Raw genomic sequence first — 13,862 nt, 5'->3', positions numbered from 1 at the left:
AAAAAGTTTTTCAGCTACTTTTATTTCTTCAGTCACAGCTTTTTCCAACCTGTTTTTGTCTCTTCTGCAGTGATAATATGGTGTTGCTAGGTGCCAACTTTCCTCTCTCTTTTTTTCTTTCTCTCTATCCATCCCCAGGGTATGGTGATATAATGGCCTTGGCCACTCTCAGACCTCCGCCGGGTGCCGAGGGTATCCCACAATGCCCTGTGGCTGGCGGGCTGCCCGGGCGGCGGTGGTGGCAGAGTGAACGAGCCTCTCCTTTAGAAATTACTGATAGATGGAGTGAAGCACCCTGGGGCTTCTGTGTTCCTGTGGCTCCGCACAGACGCCACGGTAACAAGGCCGCAGAGTCCTAGAGGAAATGATGTCACCGAGTTCCAAAGGCTAATGAGTCACTTAGGCCCTTGACGACACAGACATCATCCCACCTCAATGTGTGGCTGCAGATGGAGTGTCCATGGAATGTAATCTCTTGTCTGGGATTTTAAACCACTCAGACACCTCTGATAGGCTATACTTCCTATCTATCACTCTCACCTCACCTCCCAATGCTTCAGTCAGTGGTTAAAGTGTGTCCATGTCCGATAGACAGGTAGGCAGTACATACTGTAGCTGCAAGTTAAGGCACTCGGAGTCTTGCCTCGCTGAAGCTTTTTGGCCTGCTTCTTATGAACGTGAATGGTGGCCATTTTGAAATCTTGAGGGGAATCGATTGTGTTATTTAGTGGGTTAGCTTAGGACTTAGCCTACTTGAAGGATATTTTATCACTGTAATTATAATTTTCTGTGTGAAGAAAGGGGATATCGAAGCTATAGTATCTTTTGGTGTGACGGTTGAGGATTGTGTGAAGTGTCAGGTCACAGGCCATAGGGAGAGGGGCTAGATGAGAGGTGAGGATGAGAATAATGTCTGGTGGGAGGCCCTGTCAGAACTTGCTGGTTTCAACTCTGAAAGGAGTTAACTGAAGTGTTAAAACACAACGTGTTAAAGTGGCACTTCTGTTGTCCATGACCTTGATAACATCCAACTCAACAACCTTCGACTCAGTTGTGAAAGTGTTAAAATATCCTTGGTGGTTACAATTTTCCACTCTGTTGACTATCTGGTGGTGTGAACTAATGGCTTTGCTATGAAATTATGTTCCCTTGTAGAGTGTCTGGGGGGGGTGTGGTACTTTGTTTGACCCCTAAATGAGTTACCGATCCAACCTTTTTAGTGGCAGCTGGGCCTGACCTAATTGTCAATTGGACTGTGTTATCAAAGCGGTCTGGTATTGTGACACCAGTGACATGAAATGTTCAAAACGTTGCTGATAGAAATGTCAGCTAATGAATAGAGCTAATATGATTCCTTACTCTGTGACTGACAAATCATTTCTGTTCGACAGATTTGTTCTAAATCTGTAACGTTTTCTCCCTTCTTAACAGGACCACAGGGCTCTGACCCAGACATGGAGAGTCAGGGGTTTGTTTTGTTGGCTCTGCGTCCTGTCTCTGCCTGAATGAACTCCCAGTAGGCTAGCCTAATGCTAATTACTCACTGTGTTCTACAGACAGTGTTCTGTGAGTACAGGTTATTTATAGTTTAGCTCAACCCTGATACACAATAGGGGTCTGATACCTCCACAGAGAGGTTTCAAATCCCATACAAATGAATGGGATCAAATGAAGCCACAAAGGAGCAATCAAAGAGCCACATGCAGTCCCAGAGCCAGATGTTGCAGATCTCTGTCCCATACAAAAATAATATATTGTCCCATATGGATGTTTAGGTTGTCTCAACAGATCCTTTATTAAGTTTATTTCCAATGAACTACAACATATTTACAATAGTTGGTTGGATATATTTTGTAGCAGCTGACAAAGTCCCAGCCTGTTTGTCTTGACTTCCTACCAGCCTGGTGCTGTGTGATTTAGAATATACAGTGCCCGTCTCCAAGAGGCCCGTTTAGACATTTTCTCTGCTCTGTTCTAGAAATGTCTCCCTTTTGCAACTTTTAATAAACCGAATCGATATTTGATTGACTTTACCAACGACTGCTCTTCTTTTTGTTCACCTGGAAATTCCTCTTCCAACAGGTACGGGGGATATCGTGGCGATCATGATTCCGGAACCCAAGGGTCGGGAGATCGCCGCTCTACTAGAACGCAACGTCACGGTGACCGTGCACATCACCATAGGAACGAGGAACCTTCAGAAGTATGTGAGCAGAACGTCGGTGGTGTTCGTCTCCATCTCCTTCATCGTCCTGATGATCATCTCCCTGGCATGGCTCATCTTCTACTACATACAGCGGTTCAGATACGCCAACGCTCGCGACCGCAATCAGGTACGGTTCACTGTACAGACACAGTACTCCCCCCCCAAATAACACCCCAAATAACAATAACGAGGCTATATACAGCGGGTACCGGATCAATGTGAGGCACGTAGTGAGTGTAGCGTTTTAACTAACCATCTGAAGGGATTATAAGACATGGTTGGTAAGACAACCAAAGACATGGTTGGTAAAGTCATCCTACTGTATTTCAGTGTGTTGTCTCTGATCACACACAGGTTGTCTTCTACTATATACAGCGGTTCAGATATGCCAACGCTCGTGACCGCAACCAGGTACGGTATGACCGTAATGACAGCGGAAACTAGCAGTTTTACCACAGTATGAACATACTTTTTCTATATCTATATGTAGAGCAGTTGCTTTTCTCTGAGGTGATTCGTCTTCTCCAAACATTTCCCTGCCTTTTCCTTCCAGAAATGAAGGCCAAAATTAAAAATTGCGCGACAGCTGGGTTTGCTAGCGGAAACCTGTTGGACCGTCAACCGTGTAGTCCTGTTGGACCGTGTAGTCAATGCACACACCGTGGCCCACACTCTTAGAAAAAAAGGTGCTATCTAGAACCTTAAAGGGTTCTTCGGCTGTCCCCATATGAGAACCCTTTGAAGAACCCTTTTTGGTTGCAGGGAGAATTATTTTGGTTCCAGGTAAAATCCTTTTGGGTTGCATGTGGAACCCTTTCTACAGAGGGTTCTACATAGAACCAAAAAGGGTTCTTCAAAGGGTTTTCCTATGGGGACAGCTGAATAAACTTTTTGGAAATCTTTTTTCTAAGATTGTCCAATGTTGACACAAATGTTACAGACAACCACATGGGTTGTCAAGGGGAATGGGCACCATGGTGACAAGAACTTGCCAGGCCTGAAACCACAAATCTGTTCTCTGTTGATGTCACAATGACTTTCCTTGATGATTGATTGAGAGCAGCTGTGGGCAGTGGCCTGGTCTGATGCAGTTCTTTTCCACAGTGAGACTAGACCTAGATAGCGAGGGTTAGCAGCCTACCTTTCTCTCAATGTCTCTTAGTATTTATCTATTATCCACTCAATCTCTCCCTCCCTCCCTCATGCATTTAGCTCTCTATCTCTCCCTCCCTCTCTTTTTCTCTCTCTTTCCCTTTTTTATACCTTGCACAACTCAATGACCTGACTCGGCCTGTGTTTTCTCCTCTGGTCTGCAACAAGTGGTTAACTGTCAGCTCAGAGACGCTGCTATGTCAACATCACTAAGCGACTGTTCATCCTGCCGTGTTAAAACATTACACAGCCTCTCAGAACGGCTCCTTCAGATCTATTAACCAGTAATATGGTCCACCTTGGTTCAGATGGGGACAGTGGATCTCACGCCCTTTCTCTAACCTTGAAACGTGTCCATTCCTTGTCTTGTCAGTGGTTATTGGATATATAGGAAATTCCAGACATTCTTTTCTCTCTTTTGGGTTGCCAGGTTGGGTTGCTTATCTTTCCCCCACCTTCTTTGTTGTTCTTTGATCTTCTATGAGCAGAGACGTCTCGGAGACGCAGCCAAGAAGGCCATCAGTAAGCTCCAAGTACGAACCATCAGGAAAGGAGACAAGGTAGACCTGGCTGCATGCTTTACTAACCTCTTCTATGATGTTGGATAAATGTGTTACGAAGGTTGTTATGAATGATACTGCCACACTCGTAAAGGTTTCATGACTGGTTTCATGAAGGTGTTATGAATGCCTTATGTATAGACCCTCTTCAAGTAAAGTGTTTCCAAAACCACCTATTTAAGTAGCAGGGATATGACCTTGATTGTAGGGTTTTAAACCGAAGCGAACCGTTTCCCCACGCTCCTGCTAAGCGCAGCATTTGATAATGAACTTCCATCAGCCCAATGATAATGACTGACTCATTTTTATTTTCTGTGTGTGTGTGTGTGTGTTATAATTTTAATTAATTATACACGCTGCATGGCTTTTGATCCGCTCCGCTTTATTCACCTTCCAGGAAATTAAAACGAGACTAGACAACCAACCAAATGTCTCCTGTGTGTTTGGTGTTCTAGGAAACGGAGTCTGACTTTGACAACTGTGCTGTGTGCATCGAGGTCTATAAAGCGAATGATGTTGTTAGGATATTGCCGTGCAGGTACGACAGCCTCTCCCATTTTTCAGTGTAACTAGAGAGAGCAGACACATTGACACCCATTACTATCATTGTCTCCGATAGATCATGTGTTGCAGTAGGTCTATTGCTAATGATTGGTAGTCATTAATATGCTACAATAATATTCTGTTCTGTACCTGCGAGCATATGTAGAGCATGGTGAGTGATGCTATGTTACCAAGGAGACTGTTACTATGGATGACATCATCAATGCTATGCGTGTTCGTGTGTGTGACTCTGTCCTCAGGCACATCTTCCATAAAAGCTGTGTGGACCCCTGGCTTCTGGACCACCGGACCTGTCCCATGTGTAAAATGAACATCCTCAAAGCGCTGGGAATACCAGTAAGGAGTTTCTGTCTTTCAAAATCTATCCATCTCTCTTTCATTCCCAACCCTGATCCTGAAGAGATTTTATTTTTGGAAAGTTTTTTGTTGTTGTTGTTTATATTTGATTGATTGATTTCAGCCCAACTTTGACTGTGGGGATGACATTCCGCCAGACTATGAGATGTCAGTGGGAGGCCCGCCCACCAACCCCATCACAGGGGTCCGTGACATCACGGTGAACGGGGAGGAGAGCTCGGTGGTGCTGGACACAATGGACATGAACAGGACGATAGGGCTGCCTCAGGTCTACCACGACGCCCACGAGACACTACCACAGGCCGGGGACAGCCGACACATCGCCAGCAGTGAGTATAGACACACACCTGTGCACCTGCACACACACACACACACACATTATTATACCTTTATTTCAACAAGGAACACAGACTGAGAGCAAGGTCTCTTTTACAGCTGGGCCCTGCGTATACATGTTACACATACAGTTTAGGTACAATGATTAAGAAACTACACAAGACAAACAAAACGATCACAGATAACACAAAAAAATACAGCAGCAGATTATTACATTTACACAGGTTATTCCCCTAACAGCACAAGAACTTGCATTACCCGAAACAGTTACAAGCAATACAAAAATAAAAATCCTCCAATATATATTTCAAATGGGCAAGGGAGACAAGAGTCTCAAGTTTAAGTTTAGTCTGCCGGCTATTCCATAGGCAAGGAGCGTAACAGGAAAAGGCAGCCATACCCAACTCTGTGGAGATCGCAGGGGCCTCAAGTGTAATCCATGTTGAGACCTGGTTTTAGGAATTATAACTCTAATATTGATGAGTGATGATAAATAAGGTAGTTTATTCAGAAGTGCTTATAGACAAACACGAGAGCATGTTGTTCTCGTCTCATGGACAGCGAAGTCCAACCCACATTTTGATATAAAACACAGTGGTGAGTTCTGTAGCTAGCACCTGCAATAAACCTAAGTGTGCAATGATAAGTAGCATCCAGCGATTTAAGTGTTGATGCCGTAGCATGCATGTAGATAATATCCCCATAATCTATAACGGACATAAAAGTATCTTGCACAATTTGTCTTCTATTTGTAGAGGACAAACATGTCCTGTTTCTATAGAGCACATATGTCAGAGTCAAGGCCCGCGGGCCACATCCGGCCCGCGAGAAGGTTTTTTACGGCCCCTGGGATGATCTTGATTTATTATTAGAACCGGCCCGCAGACCGCAGCAAGCCGGCAGCCCGCAGATCTTTTACACGCACCAATACTACATTTCCCACAATGCAACGGTGACGCACCGAGCAGTAGGCTGCTTCATTTCAATATTTATTGGCACAGCAGTCGTCAGCATCACAGTAAAATTAACTTTCAGATACCCATCAAAAATGGCAAAACGGAAGGTGGACACTGAGAACCGGGGGTTTCAAACAAGGTGGGAGTCGGAGTATATGTTCACGGAGGTAGCTGGAAAACCTGTGTGTCTTCTGTGTGGAGAAAGTGTGGCGGTACTGAAAGAGTATAATCTGAGACGACATTATGAAACGAAACACGCGGACAAAAACAAGAATATGGACATGGAACAAAGGCTACAAAAGGCAGAGGAATTAAAACGAGGCCTCAAATCTCGACAGGCTCTGTTCAAAAAAGCCAAATCACAAGGCCAGGCTGCTGTCAAGGCCAGTTTTATTTTGGCAGAAGAGATCGCTAAATCAGCCCGGCCATACGGAGGGGGATTTCATCAAAAACTGCATGATTAAAGTTTGTGACGAAGTTTGCCCAGAAAAAAGGCAACTCTTTTTAAATGTGAGTCTGAGCAGAAACACCATTGCCGAGAGAGTAGACCAGTTGTCCATCAATCTAAAAGAGCAGCTTGTGAAAAAGGGAAAAGATTTCATTGCATATTCCTTGGCTGTGGATGAGAGCACCGACATTTCTGACATTGCCCAGTTGTCAATTTTCATCCGCGGAGTGGACTCCAGCCTAAGCGTGACAGAGGAGTTTTTGGCTTTACGTCCTATGCATGGCACAACTACGGGGCATGATTTGTATGAAGAGGTGTCAAGATGTGTAAATGAGATGGGGCTGCCTTGGGAAAAACTCGTGGGTTTGACAACCGACGGAGCACCTGCGATGTGTGGACACAGGAGCGGACTGGTGGCGAAGATACGGGAAAAGATGCAAGAGGAAAACGCGACAGGTGAGCTGACAGCTTATCATTGTATCATACACCAGGAAGCGTTGTGCGGTAAAGCCTTGAAAATGGAGCATGTAATGAGCATCATCACGCGCACAGTTAACTTTATCAGAGCCAAAGGTTTGAATCACCGCCAGTTCAAGGCATTTCTGACGGAGTTAGAAACGGAGCATGGTGATTTGCCTTATCACACAGAGGTGCGATGGCTAAGCCAGGGAAAGGTGCTTCAAAGATGTTTCGAGCTTCGTGAGGAGATTTGTCTGTTCTTGGACAGCAAAGGGAAAGACACAACACAACTCCGAGACGAAATGTTTCTGTGTGAAATGGCTTTTCTGTGTGACATTACGAGTCATCTGAATGCAATGAACTTGCAGCTGCAGGGTCGGGATCATGTCATCTCTGATATGTACAGTACAGTGAAGTCATTTAAAACCAAACTGACTCTGTGGGAGACGCAGATGCGGAAAGAAAATTTGAGCCACTTTCCCAGCTGCCAGACCATGAAAGAGAAGCTCTCTACCAGTGCGTTCCCGAGCGCACAGTTGGCTGATAAAATAGGTATGCTTGCCGCTGACTTTCGACGCCGATTTGCTGACTTTGAAGCACAAAAAAGCAGGTTGGAACTGCTCGGTAACCCATTTGCTGTTGACGTGGAAAGCTCACCACCAAACCTCCAAATGGAGTTGATTGACCTCCAATGCAATGATGCACTGAGGGCAAAATATGCGGCAGTGGGTGCTGCGGAGTTCGCCCGTTTCCTCCCCGACACAATGCCCCAGCTGCGCATCCAGGCTGCTCAAACGTTGTCTATGTTTGGCAGCACATACCTGTGTGAACAACTGTTTTCTTTGATGAACCTGAACAAAACATCACACAGAAGTCGACTTACTGCTGAACACCTCCACTCAATTCTGAGGATTTCCTCAGCTCAGAGCCTTACCCCGAACATTGATGAACTTGTGGAAAAGATGGGACACCACCAAGTATCACCCTCAACCTCAAACAAGTGAACATTACTGTGCAATCACATATTTAGAGTTTTTACTCAGTTCAAGTTTAAAAGTTAAAGTTTAATATTTGTTTTCACTGCATGTTACTTCTCCTTAAACAAAGTGTTGTTTTTGATTAATAGATTTTTGCACTTTATTTTATTGTATTTCAATCCAATTATATTTTAAAAATATTTCAGTTGAGTGGATGATAGAAAATTGCTATTATTGTTTTTTTCTTTGAAGTAAATTTAGCCCACTTTTGCTAAAATAGAAAATATAGGCTACTGATGGTGCCTTGAATACCGGTTTCTTTCATTTAATGTTCATGTTATGGGGATTTTTATATAAAGGAAATTTGTCTTTTGTGTCTGTTGAAAATTAAAGATTACTGACAGAGCCATAAGAAAATATTGCTTTATTTATCTGATCATATTGGAATATATTTGTTAGGTTTTCAGTAGGTTCAATTAGGTTCACTAGACTATATGCGTCATTTAAAATTTTTTCAATGAACATTCGAACAGTCCGGCCCTCGGCTTGTAGCTAAATTTTTTATTTGGCCCTCCGTCCATTTGACTTTGACACCCCTGATCTAGAGCATTAGTAATATAATTTACAATATGTACAGTGGCTGTAAAAGTACTGTGTTTAGGTCTGAAGCCAGATTGATTACTAGAAAGAGTATTGTTAACAGTTAAAAAAGATTGTAGTTGCCTATTCACCAATGACTCTAGAATTTTAGCCAAACAGGAGAGCTTAGAGATGGGCCGATAATTATCCAATTCACTATCATCACCTCCCTTGAGGAGTGGTAAAACAAAAGCTGTTTTCCAAGATTTAGGAATCTTTCCTACGACAAATGTTTGATTAAAGATATGCGTCACTACACTAGCAAGTGTCGCACACTTGAGTAAATATGGATCCAGATTGTCTTAGAATTTCTTAGAATCTATAGCAGATCGTGCAGATAAGACCTCATCTTCTGTGACTTTTTGAAGATTAAAAACTCTTACTGTTTTCCACATCAGCTGAAGGCCAAGGGACTGAAACAAGAGACCGGTCAGGATGCGCATCAACACACACACACACACACACACACACACACACACACACACACACACACACACACACACACACACACACACACACACACACACACACACACACACACACACAAACAAACATATGCGCATCAACACACACACAAACAAACATATGCGCATCAACACACACACAAATATATGCATATACATGTAACACACTCTCTCACACACACCTATGCTTTGGTTCCATCCCAGCACTAACAGAACGTCTTCAACTAACCTGTACTTCCTCAACACAAACCAGGGAACTCACACCAGAACACTCCCCCTTACCTGTCATGTTCAGAGCTGTGCTATGGTGGGATATAAGAGGAGTACTGTATTCTGAAATAGACCACAGTGTCCTCTCTGTCTCCACCAGAACAGAGAGTAGTTGCTCTCTCTAACAGACCACAATGTCCTGGTTCTTCACATGTGCGTCCACAACGACACCCTATTACCTATATAGTGCACTTTTTTTGACCAGGGGTCATAGGGCTCTAGTCAAAAGTAGTGCACTATATAGGTAATACGGTACCATTTCAAATGCAGCCTTGTACTGGCGTGGTTTGCTAGCCCAGGGCTGCTGTACTGGCGTAGATTAGCTAGCCCAGGGCTGCTGTACTGGCGTGGATTAGCTAGCCCAGGGCTGCTGTACTGGTGTGGCTTAGCTAGCCCAGGGCTGCTGTACTGGCGTGGCTTAGCTACCCCAGGGCTGCTGTACTGGCGTGGCTTAGCTACCCCAGGGCTGCTGTACTGGCGTGGCTTAGCTAGCCCAGGGCTGCTGTACTGGCGTGGCTTAGCTAACCCAGGGCTGCTGTACTGGCGTGGCTTAGCTAGCCCAGGGCCAGAACTAGGCCATCAGCCACCTGCTTTACTGTTCCCTGAATCCAGTCCCTGGCCAGAGCAGGAGAGAAGGAATAGTGCTCCCTTTTTTCAAAGTCCCAAGCTAACCCAAATGCATTGGCATGGTTTACATACGTAGCATCCCAGTATGTTTTAAGGTTGCCGTGCTTGCTATTAGCAAGTTATTAGCATAAGGCACTACAGCACTGAGCCATTGATAGGCACATTGTGTTTTTTGAGCCTGTTTGTTTAACAGCTGGTTAGCACATGGAACTTATTAGGCTGGCTGTCTGCCTGCCTGCCTGCCTGCCTGCCTGCCTGCCTGCCTGCCTGCCTGCCTGCAGTCCGGAGAGTGGGGCAGGAGTGTGTTGACGCTGGCACGGCCCACATCCTGTCCACCGTGCTGAAATTCCACCTACAGTTGGCGGGGCCTCCGACCAAAACGCTCGCCTCTCGAGCCAATGGAACAAGTTAATGGTGCCTTTGTGACAGCGTCTTATTAGCTTCCTGAGGCCTCTACTGTACCTTAAAGACCTGGCAAACACTTTGGACAGCGTCAACCTGCTAAGCCCCTTCAAAAGATTCGAAAACTAGCGAGAACCGTGTACTTTTTTGTATCCCTCCCTCATTCGCATAACACAAACCAATTTCTTGCGCTCCCATGAATGCCAGTCAATGTTCTACCTTCGCTTTTTACACCGAGTTTACATGGCTGTATGTCTTTCACCTGTGCGCAGCTTGTCCCCTTTTCGAGCCTTGGCATTGCTTGTCACACCTACCTTTGTGTTAAATATTCGCTTCCTCGGTTCCATCCCGGGGCGTATTCAAAACCCCCCAGCTGCTGTTTATTTTAAGCCCCAGGATGGATCTGTGTTGTCAGGGAGAGTGATTTGTGGGTTGCGGAAAACGCAGAGCCCAATCGGGCTGAGTCAGTGCTTATGGAATGGCACGGCAGTACTGCCACTCTAGGCCTTTATCCTTATTGTAGTCTGGCTGTCACCAGCACGATCGCTTACTGCAGTATAGGCAGTAAAACAAAGTTGGCGTGCACTGAGGGGAATGACATTTGGGGTAGGGAGAAATAAAGCTCCAGGCCCATATTCACAGTGTCTCGAAGTAGGAAGGCTGTACATATAATGGTATTTACTACGATCTAAACTGATCCCAGATCAGTACTCCCCTCGAAGAGTAACACAGTATGTCTTAGGGCTACACTACTAAGTAGGAGGAGTTAGCCAGCTGACTTTGATAAACAACCAGAAATAACAGTTTATTTTCTGGTTCATTAGGAAAGCTAAGTTTAGAGATGTGTTGTTGACTCAATTAGACCATTTCAAGTTTATCTTTATAAAAAAAACTATAAAGATATCTCAGAATATTCAGGCAAGTTAGCTGGCTAACTCCTTGAACCTGCTTTGTATTATACCGCTCTGATTTGAAGTGACAACCAGCAGAGCTGTTCATTTTGAGTCATACAGGACAATTAAGCCTCCAAGTAGCTGAGTCATACCAAGTGCTCCTGGTCTTTCCTAACTGATATAATTGTTTGATCTCCCTAGTGATGTTATTATAGATAGGTAGCACTGCTAACACAGGCTCCTGGCAGCCGTAGGTCTGTCAGCCTGGCTTCTAAGAGGATTATGATGAGGTGTGTGTGTGTGTGTGTGTGTGTGTGTGTGTGTGTGTGTGTGTGTGTGTGTGTGTGTGTGTGTGTGTGTGTGTGTGTGTGTGTGTGTGTGTGTGTGTGTGTGTGTGTGTGTGTGTGTGTGTGTGTGTGTGTGTGTGTGTGTGTGTGTCTGCAGTGCTGAGACGGGGTTCTGGCTCCTCCTAGTGATAGCTTACCCCCACTGGACACACATCAACCCATCTGGATGGGGTTGTCATGGTTACAGGGGCAGGCACACACTTTCTTCCTTTCTCCCCTCCCTCTGCCTTCTTCCTCTCTCTCTCCCAATAACATTCAGACTGTCAGTTTCTCTCTCGCTCTCTCCCTCTCCCTCCCTCAGACTAGAGCTACTGACTGACTCCTAACGCCTTTACTCTCCTAACGCAAGCCTCTCTCTCTCTGTTCCTCACCAGTCTCTCTCTCTCTCTCTGTTCCTCACCAGTCTCTCTCTCTCTCTCTGTTCCTCACCTCTCTCTCTCTCTCTCTCTGTTCCTCACCAGTCTCTCTCTCTCTCTCTCTGTTCCTCACCAGTCTCTCTCTCTCTCTCTCTGTTCCTCACCAGTCTCTCTCTCTCTCTCTCTCTGTTCCTCACCAGTCTCTCTCTCTCTCTCTCTCTGTTCCTCACCAGTCTCTCTCTCTCTCTCTGTTCCTCACCAGTCTCTCTCTCTCTCTCTCTCTCTCTCTCTCTCTCTCTCTCTGTTCCTCACCAGTCGCTCTCTCTCTCTCTGTTCCTCACCAGTCTCTCTCTCTCTCTCTCTGTTCCTCACCAGTCTCTCTCTCTCTCTCTCTCTCTCTCTCTCTGTTCCTCACCAGTCTCTCTCTCTCTCTCTCTGTTCCTCACCAGTCTCTCTCTCTCTCTCTGTTCCTCACCAGTCTCTCTCAATTCAATTCAATTCAAGGGGCTTTATTGGCATGGGAAACATGTGTTAACATTGCCAAAGCAAGTGAGGTAGATAATATATATATATATATATATATATATATTGTGTATATATATATATATACACAGTGTTGTACAAATGGTTAAAGTACACAAGGGAAAATAAATTAGCATAAATATGGGTTGTATTTACAATGGTGTTTGTTCTTCACTGGTTGCCCTTTTCTTGTGGCAACAGGTCACAAATCTTGCTGCTGTGATTGCACACTGTGGAATTTCACCCAGTAGATATGGGAGTTTATCAAAATTGGATTTGTTTTCGAATTCTTTGTGGATCTATGTAATCTGAGGGAAATATGTCTCTCTAATATGGTCATACATTGGGCAGGAGGTTAGGAAGTGCAGCTCAGTTTCCACCTAATTTTGTGGGCAGTGGGCACAGCCTGTCTTCTCTTGAGAGCCATGTCTGCCTACGGCGGCCTTTCTCAATAGCAAGGCTATGCTCACTGAGTCTGTACATAGTCAAAGCTTTCCTTAAGTTTGGGTCAGTCACAGTGGTCAGGTATTCTGCCACTGTGTACTCTCTGTTTAGGGCCAAATAGCATTCTAGTTTGCTCTGTTTTTTTGTTAATTCTGTCCAATGTGTCAAGTAATTATCTTTTTGTTTTCTCATGATTTGGTTGGGTCTAATTGTGCTGTTGTCCTGGGGCTCTGTGGGGTGTGTTTGTGAACAGAGCCCCAGGACCAGCTTGCTTAGGGGGCTCTTCTCCAGGTTCATCTCTCTGTAGGTGATGGCTTTGTTATGGAAGATTTGGGAATCGCTTCCTTTTAGGTGGTTGTAGAATTTAATGGCTCTTTTCTGGATTTTGATAATTAGTGGGTATCGGCCTAATTCTGCTCTGCATGCATTATTTGGTGTTCTACGTTGTACACGGAGGATATTTTTGCAGAATTCTGCATGCAGAGTCTCAATTTGGTGTTTGTCCCATTTTGTGAAGTCTTGGTTGGTGAGCGGACCCCAGACCTCACAACCATAAAGGGCAATGGGCTCTATGACTGATTCAAGTATTTTTAGCCAGATCCTAATTGCTATGTTGAAATTTATGTTCCTTTTGATGGCATAGAATACCCTTGCCTTGTCTCTCAGATCATTCACAGCTTTGTGGAAGTTACCTGTGGCGCTGATGTTTAGGCCAAGGTATGTATAGTTTTTTGTGTGCTCTAGGGCAACAGTGTCTAGATGGAATTTGTATTTGTGGTCCTGGCGACTGGACCTTCTTTGGAACACCATTATTTTGGGCTTACTGAGATTTACTGTTAGGGCCCAGGTCTGACAGAATCTGTGCAGAAGATCTAGGTGCTGC

At 44.8% G+C, this 13,862-nt stretch overlaps 1 protein-coding gene across 1 annotated transcript in view; it reads left to right on the top strand.

Annotated features, from left to right (window-relative positions):
* Window positions 1–13,862, top strand: part of LOC139579169 (RING finger protein 150-like) — a 35,841-nt gene that overhangs the window by 10,848 nt on the left and 11,131 nt on the right. Inside the window, exons 2-6 of the mRNA XM_071407542.1 lie at window positions 2,083–2,333; window positions 3,847–3,918; window positions 4,374–4,456; window positions 4,722–4,818; window positions 4,943–5,168. Of these exons, the coding sequence (XP_071263643.1) occupies window positions 2,083–2,333; window positions 3,847–3,918; window positions 4,374–4,456; window positions 4,722–4,818; window positions 4,943–5,168 (729 nt within the window). The remainder of the gene's footprint in view (window positions 1–2,082; window positions 2,334–3,846; window positions 3,919–4,373; window positions 4,457–4,721; window positions 4,819–4,942; window positions 5,169–13,862) is intronic.

Source organism: Salvelinus alpinus, chromosome 6 (genome assembly GCF_045679555.1).
Source record: "Salvelinus alpinus chromosome 6, SLU_Salpinus.1, whole genome shotgun sequence".
Classification (NCBI taxonomy): Eukaryota; Metazoa; Chordata; class Actinopteri; order Salmoniformes; family Salmonidae; genus Salvelinus; species Salvelinus alpinus.
Note: the sequence above shows the minus strand (reverse complement) of the source record. Positions and strands in the feature narration are given on the sequence as shown.